Raw genomic sequence first — 16,680 nt, 5'->3', positions numbered from 1 at the left:
TCGCAGAACGCCCCTGGTACACATTCACGCCAGTTTGACAGCGGACCGCTACGTCGCACTAAAATGTCACTTAGCTGGTTCTTCCACTAAACTCTTCAATTCAAAAAGTTCTTATTCAATTTGAAACAACATTTAAAAGTACCCATCTTAATTAAAAATAATATTTACTAAGTCATATTTTTTCTAATTTTCTATAATTGGCGTTAATGTTTTGCAAATTTCTAAATTGTTTCCTTGCAGAAATGGAATAATTTATGTTTAAAAAAAAGCCAAAAGGATAATGTTTTTCTTATTCCTTGATCTTGGACAATGTCCCATTTTATTTCCTTGATTTTTTGTAGTGTCTATTGAGAAACATGTAATTTAGTGCTGGCTTGATGAAAGATGGTGCTTTTTTGATTGACCAAATTTTAGCATATAGAGTTTGTTACCTTTAAAACTTCTCTACAGTACATTGTTAGCCACATGAAGAAAGCTCATAAAAATAAATTTTTCAGCAATCCTACATGAATGCTTTCATTGCATGCTATTCATATTAAGCATGTGTCAACCAATTATGCTATTAAATTTTTTTTTGTTGCAGCAACCAACTTCTATCTCAACTAACATTGTACTCTGGCAAAATTAATTTTTATTGGTTACTAGAGCTCTTAGTTAAAGTTCTAAGTAGTCTGAAAGTAAATTTTAGTATAGTGCATATTTAGACTGCAATAAGGTGTGTATTTATATATATATATATATAACACATGGATCAATAAGTCCCGAGACTAACAATGAAAACAACATTTTTTTTTGCAAAATTTTTTTTTATTCATCAACATAATCCAACGCTTCCAATTTTTCAATACCATGTTTATAAACAAAAATTATCTTTCGCTTCAAAATAAGCTTCAGTTTCAGCGATGACCTCCTCATTTGAGCCAAATCTTTTTCCCTGGAGCACTTTTTTAAGATCAGCAAAGAGCCAGTAGTCACTGGGGGCTAAATCTGGCGAGTATGGGGGGTGGGGAAGCAGATCAAAGCCCAATTCGTTCAATTTTGCCATTGTTTATGAGAAGGGCAAAATTGAACGATTGCTTGTGGCAGGGTGCATTGTCTTGGTGAAAAAGGATTTTTTTTCTCTGCATGTGCGGTTGTTTGTTTGCGATTTCCTCCTTCAAACGCACCAGCAAGTCAATATAATAATCACTGTTGATCGATTTACCTTTTTCGAGGTAGTCAATGAAAATCACGCCATGCGTATCCCAAAAAAACTGACGCCATGACTTAGCCAGCTGACTGCTGCGTTTTCGGACGCCTCGGACGGCTTTCGCCACTCAGATGACTGCCGCTTCGACTCTGGAGTGTAGTGATGTAACCATGTTTCGTCCATGGTCACGTAACGATAAACAGCTTTCTGAATCATCGACTCGTTGCTGTTTTTGTTCCATCGAAAGCAATCGCGGCACCCACTTGGAAAAAACCTTTTTCATACTAAATTTTTCATGAAGGATAGTAAATACACTTCCATATGATATCTGTGTCATCTCAGCAATCTCACGGAGCTTCACTTTACGATCTTTCATTATAATTTTTGTCACTTCACTCACATTTTCCGGTGTAACGGCTTCCACAGGTCTACCCGAGCGTTCCGCGTCATTTGTGTCGGTACGACCACGTTTAAACTCGGCAAACCACCGACAAATCGTTGCTTTTAATGGACAAGAGTCCGGGTAACATTTGTCAATCCATTGTTTCGCTTGCACGGTGTTTTTACCCATTAAAAAACAATGTTTTATCAGAACGCGAAACTCTGTTTTTTCCATTTTTTAAACAAACTACAAAACGACTTTACTCCAACCTCGATAACTCAGCTGTTTCTGGTCCGATCGACTTCAAATTTTGACACGTTTCAAGCAAAGGTTAGTACTCTAGAAAGACCTGGTTACTGGTTTACTACGAACGCCATCTCTGGGTTAGTCTCGGAACTTATTGATCCATGTGTTATATATATATATATATATACATTATTTTTCTTTCCTTCCTCTATTTTCATTGTTCTTGCAATGAAAAAAGAGGAAGAAAAGAAAAATAATGATAAAAATAACAAAAAACCAGAAGTAAAAAAAAATTTAAATTTTTTAAAAAAACCGGAAAATAAACGATGTGATCTTTTCATCAGCTCACATGATTATATCCGCAAAAAAGAGTGCTTTCTAATATTGCATCAATATAGCCAGAGCAAAATATATCAGTACAATAGTGTGAGAAGCACTCAAAAAATTACAGCAAATGAAATAGAACACAATAAGTAAAAAAATCTCGTAAAAACAGAAAATAAAATGAAATATAAAGAAAAAACAGAATAAAACATGAAACGAAAACTATAAAGCGAGTAGCAAATTTAAATGTACTTACATGAACGGGGCATTTTTCAAGAATGATTTAAAATATTTTCGTAACAAGATTGCAAAATATGAAAACAAAAGTCTAACTAGGGGAGTTTCATATTAAAGTGCGTTTGATTTGTTAGTTACCAAGTATGGGCCCAAAAATGGATGAGCGCAAGGTAATATTATACTGGATATTTTAAAGAAGTTGACAATAAATAATTTTAGAAAATAAATATTTATTTAAGAAATATATATATATATATATATATGTAACGTAAAAAGCAAATGCTTTCTCACACTTTTAGAAGCCACATCCTGTTCTTAAATCTATTTTTGACTCAACTATGCATTAATTAAAAGCAGGACATTTTCCCCTTTAATCTTCGTGGGAATCACTCGACCTATTTCATAAACTTCATAAACCAACAGTAATTTCTAAGATTTCCCGGCCCAAGACCTGTTTTAATCCTTCCACTCGGCAATGACGTTATATGTATGTAAAATAGAAAGGAGAAAGAAACATGAATTGCCTGTTTTCCACATTATTTTAGCCACGGATTTGCCCGAAATGGATTTGCACATGGAAAAATTATATAAATCAACAACGAAATTTTTTAGTAAATATATCCACAATAATATACGATTAACTCAATGATTTTATATAGAATTTTATTACTTTAAATGGGTATCCATTGTTTTTTTTAAATCAAATTTTGAAAGAGTTTATCTATTTGTTTTTTGGATAAATAAATATTGCTACATATTCTTTTAATTTTGTTCATTTGATTAAAAGTGGTATTTAAATAGATGTTCCTAGAAACATTAGAATTCCAAGTAATTAGTTTATTTATATTAAAATTAAAATAATTTCTTTTATTGTATAAATCTGCAAAGCAGATATTTTCTTTTATAATACCCAAATTCAAAAAATTGAAATTAATATTATCATCATGATTACGAAGCAAGATTAATTCCTCGGGGTAAATATTATTTAATAAAATAGTATAATCTTGAAAATTAAAGATAATTAAATCATCAATATATCTAAAAACAAATTTAATACTAAGAGAATAATTTTTTTCATAATAATGCAAAAATAAGTTAGCTAAGAGAGACGAATAATTAGATCCTTGTGGTATTCCATCAATATGAAGAAAAATATCCTTTCCATTGTAAAGATAATTACTAAAAAGACAAAAATTAATCAGAATTTCCCAATAATCAAGATTGTAACAAAGGATATTTTTAAACCATAGTAATAATTCAAAAGGACGTCTTTTTAGTTTAGAAAGGGGAAAGCTATTGAAAAGATCCTGGAAATCAAAAGTAGCAATAGAATTAATTTTATTATGTTTAATGAATTCTAAAATCGGTTGATTATTAGTGATAATCCAAGAGAAACCTTCTTTAGAAATATTGTTAATAATTTTATTTAGGTAGTTAGAGAAAATGGTGCCAGGTTTAGTTAGATAAGTATTAGATCCACATGTGATAGTTCTAAATTTTACCGGAATTTTATGAAATTTAGGACTGATAATTAAGTAAGGAAATTGTATATTGTTAATTTTAATTTTTAATCTCTTATATAAAGCTAAAATTTTTTTAATTACAATAGTATTATTTAAATTACTAAGTTTAAAATTTTTACAATTTTTTAATTCCGTATTTAAAAGTTCAGCATAGAATTTATTACAGAAGATTGCATAATTATTGTTAGCTTTGTGTATGGGAGTAATTACAAAATTCTTTTGAAGAACAATTTTGGAAAAATTTGTTGAATTGTTACTGTTATTTAAATTATCCTTATTATTGAAAACAAAGTTTTTAAAGTAATAATAAACACCCCATTTCCATTCTGTTAGCATACCTAATGGTAAAGAGAATCTATTTGATATCTTTAAACAAAAACTATTGAGATCATTAAGAAAGTATTTTAGAATTTTATTGATTGATATATGGTAAATGGGTCTAAATTTTGTGCCTTTTATCATTAAATTCTTAAGTTCTAAGTTTTCAGTAATATCTAAATTACCAGTAATAATATGTTTATGATGTTTATCAACAAAATAAAAATATTTCACTTCCTCACAGTGACATTCATAATAGGATATATTAATCCTCCCTAAATTTTTGCTTATATCATTATAATTAAATATAGTTCTACAAAGAGACTTATTATATTTAAAGCTTTTAATTGTTCTTCGTGTCTTTTTTGTTTTTATTTATTATGCTATATATATATATATATATATATATATATATATATATCAGGGGTCTGTATAGGCCGAATTTACTACCGTTTAGCGGTACCTTCACAAATTCAACTTTAGGAAAAACGGTAGTTTCACAATATACTTCTTCTTAAAATTTTATTTTTGCATCCCTTAAGAAACGATAAATCCATATTTTTATGTTGATTTTTTAAAATAATTTTTAATTTTTCACAAATTATGTCTAAATTTTCACAAATTAGGTACCACAAATAGAAAACCTAGACAGACCCCTGTATATATATTATGTGCATTTATGTATATTTTTTCAGTCTGACCTTGCTATAATAAACCCAAGATATAGTGAAGACTTGGCTGTTTAGAATCTTTTTAGTGATTATTTAATCAATCTCATTTCATGCCCTTATAATTTACAGCTAAAAAATTGGTAGTTTGTTTAGGGTAGAGTTAAATTTCCTTTTTGCAGTTATTTAAATAAATTTTACACAGTTTTTACTCAGTGTCATATGTTCACTGCAATCACTAACCAGTAATCAAAAATTATTCTTTTTCTATTATCTATAAATCCTATCAATTGACTCGCTCTTCTAATTTTAGGCAAAAAATGCACAGGCCATTCTGCAGGAATCTGGTAAGTATGAGATTTATTATAAAAGCAATTCTTTTTTTATACAAAATTTTTTATTCATTTTCCTTTTTTTTTAGGTTTGTCTAATGATCATGTGGAGGTTGGTAAAATATCTTTTAATCCTGAAGATATTCTTGGACACGGTTCTAATGGAACATTTGTTTACAAGTTAGTATTCAATCTTTTTTTTAATTTTATTTTTTACTATATTTTTTGGCCTAATATCAAAATGAGTTTGTAAGTTATCAGTTTATAAGTTTAATTATAACTGCAATGAACAAAATGAAATTAATTTGGTTTTTATGAAAAGGTTAAATTTATTGATGTATGTTATTAACTATAAATTATATTTTTATTAATCATAAATTTTGTTAATTATGTATATTAATTATGTGCTCTTTAGTTTGCCAACCATCACAGCGACCCTTTCATTATAACGCATACTACCAGAATTTCAGTACTCTTTTCCATGGCAGCAGTATTACATGTTAAAAACCTTTGCACTTGACACGGTTGCCACAGACTACTAAAAGGCGACTATTTGCTACTATTTTCGGCCTGAGGCGACTATGGCAACTTTTTTTGCCTGAAAATGCTAAAAAAGCAACTATTTTCAGGAATAGGCGACTATTGGGAGACTTTTTTACTCTTAGCGAAGTTTTTTCGCAAAAATAAACTTTAACTTTTCAGAACATTAATAAAAGAAAGCAAATTTTTATGCCATCATTTGTGTCCAAAATGCCACAAATTTAAATTTCCATTAGATTTAATAAAGTACTTGTCATTTTTTCTATCCGAGGGGCAGTTTTGTTATTTTTAATTGTTTTTTCCTTCTATTAACATTCATATTTTATTGTAATTCGACTTTTATTTAGGTACCTATTTTCTAATATGTATACCTTTTATATTTATACAAAACTTGTTTTTAATTGGAGCATAGTTAGGACTAGGCGATAAATCAATGTAATATCGAAATTGCGAAATATCGATTGAATGACGAAGAGCGAATTGAATCAGAACTCCCAGTTTCGTGCGAGGATCAGCGTTGTAATATGCATATTTTCTTCAATCATGCATGGTTTCATTATGCAATGCATAGTTTCTTTATGTCCATTTTTGTCTTTGGAATTTTGCGTTTTTTGAAGATTATTTTCGATGGGGCATAAGTCATTTTGCGATCGTTGTGCATTTTATTTCGTCGGAAATAATTGTCGGGTTTCCTGTATATTATTATCAGTGAGACTTTTGCTACTTGGCGATCGTTTCGTTCTGCATTATTTCATACCGTTTTTTTTCCTGTTCGGATTTAACGATTCTTGTCAATTATTTTGAGTAGACCTACTGTTACTTTGCGATTGCTGCACAGTCGCTGTTATCTTAAATTTTCGTTATGAACTCAATAGATGAATGAAAAGAAAAAATATATATAAAAAAAAAGATTCTTCATTGATTTTTTTCAATTATTGTTTTTCATTTTATATTTATTAAATGTAGGTAAGTATAATAATTTGATTATTTTTAAACCAAAAAATATTCAGTTGTTTTTAATTGTAAAAAAAATTAAAACAGAGCTTACTTTTATTTGATTTTTATTTTTGAGAAAATGAAAAAGTTTTCAAAAACATTTAGCTATTATAGTTAAAACAAATAATTTTTAAAAAATTAAATAAAGAGTTTAGTAATTTTTTGACGCTTTTTAATAATTTAACATCAGTACTTAAAGTATTTTTTTTTAAATTTTTGTTATAATTCTTTCAATACTTGTTTGTTTTATAATTTGTTAGATAGTCAGTATGATTTTTAAACAAATAAATCTTTCTTCGATTTTATTTTCCAAAGAGAAAATAATAATAAATAAGTAAAAATATTTTTACATTTATTAAGTACAGAATTTGATCATTAGTTAATACTACTTTTTATTACTTTAAATAATTAAATGAAAAAGGGTGTAATGATGTTTCAAAAGCATGGTTTTTTTCTCAACAAATAATTAAAAAAAAATTGTTAAAGTGAACTTTGGTTTGTTTTCCACTGTTTTTTTTCCGTTTAATTTTTAATTCATGTATGTAAAATATTTTGTTACAGTGTTATTATTTTTAAACTAATAAGTCTTAAATCATTTTTAATTTAAGAAAAATGAAATAAAGCTTGGGTTTGCTTTTACTTTGATTTCTTTATCATTTTAATTGAAAAATTAAGCAACGATATTGATGCCACAGTAGAATATGTTTAGAATTAATATTTTCTTTTATAATAGATTTATTCCTTTTTGTTTGTTTTTGATTGATTTAAAGATTTCCCATAGGTAATTTTTGAACATATGCTGAATCCCGATACATCGCTACATCGATGTATCACGATTTAAAATTTCTGACATCACCCAGTCCTAATCATAGTATTTGATAATTAAGCTATAATTTTAGTTATTTGGCTACTATTTTTGATACATTTTTGTTCCTGTTCAGGCAGTTTTGGGTGACTATTTTCATGCTTGAGGCTACTAAAAGCAACTATTTTTGTTCAATTTTTACTGTGGCAATCCTGACTTGACCATTCATTCCAATATAGGGAACCAAATTTAATTAAATTTTTTCCCTGTGATAATCACTTTGGAAATAAGTGTATAATTCTTTTACATTTTAAAACAAAATGCTTTGTTTGGCAGTGAGTCATTTATTTGATTTAGCAAAAAATTTAAAGAAAATGTTTAAGCTACTATTTCTTATGATGCTTTGGTACTTTTAATGTGAAACTTTTCAATTTTCCTTTGAAAGAATGTAGAAGATAGGAACTTTTATATTCTTATCCGTGGTGGTTATGAACTGTAAGTGAAATATGGATTACTTCATGTTGATGACTAAATTTGTTTATTGTTCTTTTAGGTAGAAATATCTGTTTTATTTTATTTATGAGTAAATATTTTTGGTATTTTTATTTTGGGTACCTATGTTATAATCAACTCTTATTATAATGTCCATTTTTGTTTAAATCAAAGAGGTCATTATATTGAGCATCGACTGTATTTGATGTGCTTACACTTTTCTCCTCTTATGTTAATACTACATTTACATCTTTAGAGAAAAATATTGAACTTAACTTGAAAATTCTACTCGAGTTACAAAATAGTACCCTATATTTTCAAATATAAGCCCAGTGGTCATGAACCGAGAGTATGTTTTATTTATGAAAATTTAATTAAAATTCAAAACTCATATAAGCTGAAATAAAATGAATAAGACTAATCATCTTTGTGGGTAACTTCCTCAACTTTTTTTTTGCTCTGCCCTTCCAACATAGTTTCTTTGTTTGTTGTGATTTTTTTTTTTGTATTATTTTCAATCACCCAAACATTGATGATTTAAGAGATATTTTTACCCTATTGTCTTTTTTAAGTGTTTCCTTTTCAATAGTTTTATTTTCAACTGTTCTTAATGTCTGTATTGTTTCAAGGTGTATAGCAATCTACATTTACTACATGACCAGCGGAAAAGTGTTCATGTTTGAAATGTTTTTTTTGTGAAAATTTGCAAAGTTAACAGATCCGATTATAAGAACAACCTCCCCTCTTAAGCTTATCCAATAATTCTTGTCCTATGCTCAGAAATATAGAGTATTCTATAATAAATACTCTAAAGCATAGCTTTGTATGGTAGAAAGTTTTGGATTGAAGAGAATCTCTTTCTAATGCAAAATTAAGTTTATGTATATGTAATAGAGAACTGTAGTAATAAATTTATTTTTTTATACAAATCTTATAATTGATTACTTTCATGTGTAGAAATGTCGGCTGTTGTTATGTAGTAGTAAATTACAACTACCTTAAAATTTAGTATAATCTATCCATTAGAGCTTATTATTAATTTATTATTTTAGAGGCACATTTGAAAATCGTTCTGTAGCTGTCAAGCGGATCCTTCCTGATTATTTTAATTTTGCCAGCCGGGAAGTCGACATTCTGAGGGAATCAGATGAGCATCCCAATGTTATTCGATACTTTTGCATGGTATGTTCGATCATTTTGTTTTGAGTATTGTCACCTGCATTTCTATAATTTTACTTTTGTAAGTTTAAATTTAAAAATATGAGTTTTTCAATGTTTTAAAACAATAAACTCAAAATTCCTATAAGTCAATAAGAACCTACGCAGCGAACCTGCATTTATTGGGAGTTGTCCATGAAGCTTGAAAAATTATTCTAACTTTTGTTCCACTTGTGCAGATATTTTAAACGAAATCAAATTTTGTATGTACATAAAAATCTTTTTAAATATTTCTTTTTTTAAAAATTGTTTTCTATATTTACAATTTCAGTTATAAAAATTGTGATGCAGAAATGCTTTTTCATATAAAAGTATTATCCAGATTTTTGTAAAAATAATTTTTAAAAAATCTGGCAAATTAAAAGATTTCTCTTTTTATTATGATTTAGAACTTACATTTTTTCAATTTTATTTCTATTTTGTGTTATATTTTTTTAAGAAAAAAGATTTTAGAAATAAAAAATGGCAAAAAAAATTTAATGAGAATATTTCTAAGAAATATTTAGTGCATCTTTTAAATTAATTTTATTGTTTTTTCTTATTAATATCCACTTTCTATAAGGCAAATAAGCATGTTAAGCATTTTAAATGAAATAATTAAATGGATATTTTTTTCTCAAAATTACATCTACTAGTCTTTTCCCTGTTTATTTTCGCATGTAAATTTTTTCATTGTTTAAGTGTTCAATTCTTGATTCACTGAATTATAATTTTTTTTGGAAGGTTGTCAATTTTCTTAAAAAAAAAAGTTTTCATACATAATAACGTTTGAATTCAATTTTCTGTTTTGACATATTTAATGCTTTGTCAATTTTGTAAACAGACACATTTTGGTGAATGTTTCTAGGAAAAACTGGTTTTGCAATGTGTAAAGTAAGACTGCCTGCAAAAATGTCACTTTCTAAATGCATGGTTACTAGAGGGCCAAAGCAAAATTATTGTATATCTTAATTATTACCTACTTTTTTCCTCTGCAAGATCTAATATTCCATCATAATAGAATTTGTATGTAGATAATGTTAATGTTTTCATAATATCAGTTATAATGAAATATTCAATGTTGTCATTGTAGCATATTGAGAGAGCTAGAAATATAAAGAATTTAGTCACTGCTCACTTGGGCCAGTGACTAGTTTCTGCACACTTTCATTGGTCTATTTACATCTCTCTATTAGTTTTTTTTTTTAATGTTAATGTAGTGATTATAAACTGAAAAATTACAAATTTAAATTGTGTTATGCTCACAAATATAGTAAAAAATGTTATTAAAAGTATCAAATACTAAAATAGCATGTCAGTAACTGGACTGGAAGACCATCCATAATTATTTTCGGGTAATCTGAGTCAAATTTTCTTGTCCCAAACCAAGACTACTGTTGCCCTATTTTAATATTTTCTTTAGATAAAAAGAAATCTTGGATTTTTTTAGATAAAGAATGGAGTTTTTAGATTAGAAAGAATCTCGGATTAATTTGGAAATCAGCTTTTATGTGACTGGTCTTGTTTCAAATAGTTTTTTATTTAATTGCAGGAGCAAGACAAGCAGTTTCGATACATTGCTTTAGAATTATGCCACGCTACTCTCTATGACTACATAGAAGATGAAAATTTTAAATCAATTAAATTGGATTCTATTTCTCTTCTTCAACAAGCAACATCTGGTATTGCTCATCTACATTCTTTAGATATAGGTATTTTGAACCTTCATCTTTACACATATAGTAGATATTTTAATCAAACTATTTAGCACATTTTTAAACTGTGTCAAATTGAATGTTCTATTTTCTTATATATTTGTACTGTTTCTTTAGTGCACAGAGATATTAAACCCCACAATGTTCTAATTTCAATGCCAAATGCAAATGGTGAAATGAAAGCCTTGATATCAGATTTTGGAATGTGCAAGAAACTGGCCAATGGTCATTCTTTTTCTAAACGTTCTGGCATAACCGGTACAGAAGGCTGGATTGCTCCTGAAATGCTTTTGGGTGAAAAAAGAGCCGTAAGCCATTAATTTTTTTTCAGCATTTCTCTTATTGCAGCTAATGTAAAAATATAATATGGAATTGAGGGTATTTTATTTTTTAAAATATTCTTCTAATTCTTTAGCTGAGCTAAATGGATACTCGAATTTTCACTTTACGATAAAGTAGCTAATTATATATTTCCTATTCTTTTTAGAGCATAGCGTAGTTTAAAAAAAAAATTATTGCTGTAATTATTAGTAAGGAGTTAATATTTGTAATATTTTTGTAAGCTTAGTTATTGTTCCCTCCTTTTATAAAGTGTTTTATCATTCAGACAACCTTGAATGATTGAAGACTTTTTTTAAATTAGTTTAATGGGTAATATTTTTAAGTACTAAAATGTGTAGGCATATAGAATTAAATGTGTTATTTTGGGATAATATATAGATGGGTTATATAATATTTCATTATTAGAAACACTAGCTAATGATATACATTTTTCCCCCCTTCAGACATCTGCAGTGGATACATTCTCTCTTGGGTTGGTGTTTTACTACGTGTTAACCAGTGGCAAACATCCTTTTGGCCATCCAGTCAGGAGACAAGGCAATATTCTAAATGAAGAATTTTCTCTTGAAGATTTGGATGATGAAAGTAAACTCATGGTTTTTCTATACTAACATGTTTTGTGAAGTTTGTAAATTTTCTATTTTACCTTTTTCTTTAAATACCCATCCCCTGCTTCTGGCTCTGTTCACCACCCCTTCCATTCATTTTTATTTATTTTTCTTAAATGTGGAGATTTTGCCGAAAAATTTTGTTTACAATATATATAATTATTATAATTTTATGTAAGAACACTTTCTCTGGATTAATTATGTGTAAGAAATAAAATATGAAAATATACACAATCTACATGACATTTAAATTCCGGATCTCTACTGCTCCCTTCTAGTTCATACTCTTTCTTAGTCCAGCTGATACTACGTTCAAGCTAATACTAAAAAGAAATCCTTTTTCTCACCAGTTAAAGTCCTTCGCTCCACCCCCAATGTACGGGAACGACACTTCCCGTGTCCCTCACCCTCTGACCCTCAGGTCAGGGGTCAATAGAATGCATGGGAGAGGAATCAGGATCCTGACACGTACTCTATGTATTTTTTTTACACAAATGTTTTTAGTTTCCTGTTTCTATGTCCTATAGTTTTTGGCCTCTTAAACAAATTGTCGCTTTAAATTGAGCACCCGAAGCGGTGATAGTTTTCTGTTATGTTTTTTTTAGAGACTAAATTTTTTATCAGTCTTCAAATATTAAAAGCAAACTTTGTCTTCAAAAGAAGCATTTCTCATTTTTTAAAAAATAGATACATATTCTGTATAGATATAGGTATTCTGTATAGGTATGAATGCACATAAAGTGTGTTTCATGTTTATATTGAAATTAACTATAGAAAGAATTGGTAAGACTCTTAACACTGTTTTACACTTGAAATACACTCAAGTATTTTAATTGTATTTGTATTTTGTGCGAAAAGATAATAATTATTTTTAATTTTATTGGGGTTAGTAATTTAAGGGAAATTATAAATAAAGAGAAAGTACTATCAACACTTGAAGCTGTAAGGAATTTGTTTAATTTTACAGTTGAACATGCAGCTCAGTTTATAATTTTCCAAATCAGTGACTGAAGCTTTTGGCATTTATTGACATATTTACTTGCATTTATTTTTTGATAAATATTTTGAAGCGAAATTTTATCTTTCGAATAGCAACTTTTATAAACTCAGCTTTGTACCTGTATGAAGTAGCAAAAAGGAATGAGAATAATTATTTCTTTTATCAGTTATTACAGTATACTAATTTCTTACAGATATTCAAAATTCTATTGAATCAGTGCATAAAAATTCGGCTCACAAGCTGTTAAATCATTTGATGGTTCAGATTACTATTAAAGATCCTTAAAGATTACTATAAAAGATCCTTAAAGATTACTATTAAAGAATCAGTATTAGACTTGAAGTTGCAGATACAGCACAGCAACCCAGAACACTTTGAAAAATCCTGTCTTTATATGTCATATTTTCGACATGTATCCTCCTTTCATATTTATACTATTTTTCTTTTATCATTTTAATACATTTAAAAGAGTTTTTTGTTGTTGTTTTTAATATAAACATGTAAAAAGATATAATAAAGCCATTTTTTTAAAATTTTTATTTTAGAAAATCCAGAAGCTTATTATCTCATTGAACACATGATAAAGTATGATGCATCTGAAAGGCCTTGTATTGCAGCTGTATTAAAACATCCTTTGTTTTGGAATGAAGAAAAAAGATTAAACTTTTTTCAGGTACACACATTTAAAATGAATGAACAAATTAATAAAAGTTTTTTTTTTTGAATTTGAGAATTAAGCTTTTAAATATTTAAAAACTTTATAAATTTGATTTTGCAAAATATCTTTAATCTTTAAACTGTTTTTTTCTAAGTTTAAGTAGATTAAATTTATTTTTTACACAAATTTGATTTTTTTAAAAATGTCCTTCAATATGTTTGTTCTATTAAGGTATTTGAATCTTTTGACAAAGAAAAGTTATTAATTTTATTTTAACATTTAGCAAGTGCTCTTGTTTTTTTAATTCTAATTACAAATGATGAATTTAATTCTAATTAGTAAGTGTCTATGTTATTTGTTTTTAAATTTTTTGTTATTCAACTGGGTAAATAATCTGCCATACATTTTTTGACTTTATGAATGGCTATATTAGTGATAGCAAAATTCTTTTATGTGTTACACTTTTGTTAATCCCATAGATTTTTTATTTCGTACATATTCCATGCACTTTTTTATACTAAAATTTTTTATCAGTAAATGTTTGAATATTGTTTCATACCTCTTGAAATAAATATCATTAAAAAAAATTAATTCTACAGCATTTTATACTCTTTGTCAAAGAGCAACCAAGCGGTCTAAGTCTAAACTCAGTAAATTACCAATAGTATAATTGAATATGTGATTTAATACATGTAAAACATAACAAACAAGTATAAAAAAAAGCATTCATTTATGAATCCACATTTATCATACATCTAAAACAAATTTAATCCTTCAAAACCAAAAGCTAGTCTCGTTCTGAACAAAACAAAAAATGATTCTAACAAAAACTAAACAAAAATGATTCACAACAAAAACATTCTAACAAAAAATGATTCACATTTTTGCTATTATCGATTTGGGTTATCTTGTTTTCTCCATTATCGTTTTTGCTTTTTCCAGTTTCTCTAAATCTTATTCTTGAGAGTCGGGACAACTTTCTTTTAATAAGTCTTAAAATGTTCCTCAACTTCAGGTGGGGGGTTCTGGGGAGAGGGAGTTGGAAAGGAACTTGATTGTTCTTAGTTAGACGAAGAATGCATAGTTCCCAATGTATGTTTTTAATGTTAAATCTGATGAGACCAAACAAGAACAAATAATTATAATTTTAAGATATAGTTTAATAAGTGACAGGGTCTTAATGTACGAAAAAGTAACAATTTGCTACAATTTCTTCTATATTTATTCTGTTAATTCAAATTTAATGATTCAGTATCAGAAAATACATAGAAAAAAAATTTCTTATTAGTCTAGATAGCAATACCATATGTATAAATAAATGCAAGTGCAAAATCTTTCTTTTTGTATACAAAACTTTAAATTAGCAACTTTTAGATTGTATTTCTGATTGACTGGTGCCTTGGACATTTTAGTCTAAATTCAATTCAGTTTAGTGTAAGATACTACATCAGAAGCAATTACTAGTTTTTCTAAGTAGCAATATTTTTCTCTTATCTACCCTTCCCATCTCAACTAGATGGGCAACCTTTTTACCACTTACTAAGAGGTGAATACTGAACTGTTTTCCACAAAGTAGAACTGTATTTTGGATCTCTTGTTAAAACCCTATTGTTATTATACTAATAATATTTGATATTATCCTTAAAAAATAATTGATTGTTGGGCTCCTTTACCTAACTTGAGTAACATTAAAAAATAAGTATATATTACTGCTTTTTCATATCTTATTTTATGTTTTCTTTTTAAGTATGTTTATTTAATGTATTAATCATGCACAGGACACGAGCGATCGTATCGAAAAAGAACCTTCCGAAAGTTCCCTCGTAAGGAAGTTAGAGAAATATGGATATTATATCCTTGATGGTGATTGGAGAGACCACATCACTCTTGAGTTACAGAATGGTAAATAAATAATAAATGCAATAAGCCTCTATCATAGAATACTTCTGTTAACTGAAGTTGATTTAATTTTTTTTTCTTACATAATTTTTTTCTTTCTCAGTTTTAATGATACGCTGCTCTAAGTCAGCAGTACATGGGGCCTTTACTGAATAATAATCTTTTTCTTTAAATTTCTGAACCCTAATTATCATAATTTTTGGATTACTTGTAGTAGCTCTGGTTGTAATTATTTCAGATAATCGAGAATTGGAATTTGATAATAAAACAACTTTATACCTGTATCTCAATCACAAAAAGACTTTCTCAGAAGGGCGGGCATATGCAAATAGGATATGGGAGCAGTGAGGAGGCGCTGTTGTCGATGTGTAGAGTGGATAAAACAGTCAATCTGCTTAGAAGGGTAGTTGTTGTGTGGCGTTAAAGTGAGGAGTTTCGTTTCCATTGCTCTAAAGCATGTTTTCAAAAGGTGATCAGCGATCGTGGCTTAAAATTGAGGTTGCCCGTTGCAAAAATGCAACAGAATGCTATCGAGATTAGTGGAAGCCTGTGGCGCAAATGCATTACCTTATAGGACAGTAGCACGATGGGTTCAAGCATTTCGTCATTAAGTCTTTTGAAAACAGGCTTTAGAGCGATGGAAATGAAACTCCTCACTTTAACACCACACAACAACTACCCTTCAAAGCAGATTGACTGTTTTTTGCACTCTACACATCGACATCAGCGCCACCTCACCGCTCCCATATCCTATTTGCACATGCCTGCCCTTCTGTGAGTTTCAAGGTTAAGTTGCCACTATTTAATTTACAACCCTTGTATTTATTGCTATGATTAAAAAAAGTCTGGATTTTCTGGTTAATTAATCAAAATATAAGATTAAAATCTGATGTTATCTTAATAATTTAGAATTTTTGATTTCCTGTTTAGGTCTATTTACATAAAATTTTTTTTACATCAAATCAAGAATCAGATAATTGAAATTTAAAATATATATATATATATCCTATATATATATATTTATAACTCTTTGACTAAACAGTGTTTATTAAACGTTCATATTAAAACTAAGTTTAAATAATGTTACTATTATTAAAAAAGTCTCAATTTTCAGAGTTCATTGATAAAAATAGATAATAATTGACCTCTAGGGCCTGCATTTTTTGATTGTCTATAGTAGGTCCGGTCACAATTACTGTGAATAATTAT

At 28.2% G+C, this 16,680-nt stretch overlaps 1 protein-coding gene across 3 annotated transcripts in view; it reads left to right on the top strand.

The window, feature by feature from the left end:
• Positions 1-16,680, top strand: part of LOC107439068 (serine/threonine-protein kinase/endoribonuclease IRE1) — a 55,177-nt gene that overhangs the window by 31,511 nt on the left and 6,986 nt on the right. For 2 of the 3 annotated variants that reach the window (XM_087152545.1, XM_087152546.1), the window contains exons 13-20: positions 5,201-5,234; positions 5,309-5,399; positions 9,105-9,234; positions 10,802-10,961; positions 11,082-11,272; positions 11,750-11,891; positions 13,460-13,587; positions 15,351-15,474. In XM_087152545.1, coding sequence (XP_087008671.1) covers positions 5,201-5,234; positions 5,309-5,399; positions 9,105-9,234; positions 10,802-10,961; positions 11,082-11,272; positions 11,750-11,891; positions 13,460-13,587; positions 15,351-15,474 — 1,000 coding nt within the window. The remainder of the gene's footprint in view (positions 1-5,200; positions 5,235-5,308; positions 5,400-9,104; positions 9,235-10,801; positions 10,962-11,081; positions 11,273-11,749; positions 11,892-13,459; positions 13,588-15,350; positions 15,475-16,680) is intronic. The other variant, XM_087152547.1, reaches the window with a different exon arrangement.

Source organism: Parasteatoda tepidariorum, chromosome 9 (assembly GCF_982258835.1).
Source record: "Parasteatoda tepidariorum strain Cologne lab strain chromosome 9, Ptep-v5.0, whole genome shotgun sequence".
NCBI classification, from domain to species: Eukaryota; Metazoa; Arthropoda; class Arachnida; order Araneae; family Theridiidae; genus Parasteatoda; species Parasteatoda tepidariorum.
This window is presented reverse-complemented; position numbering and strand designations above follow the sequence as displayed.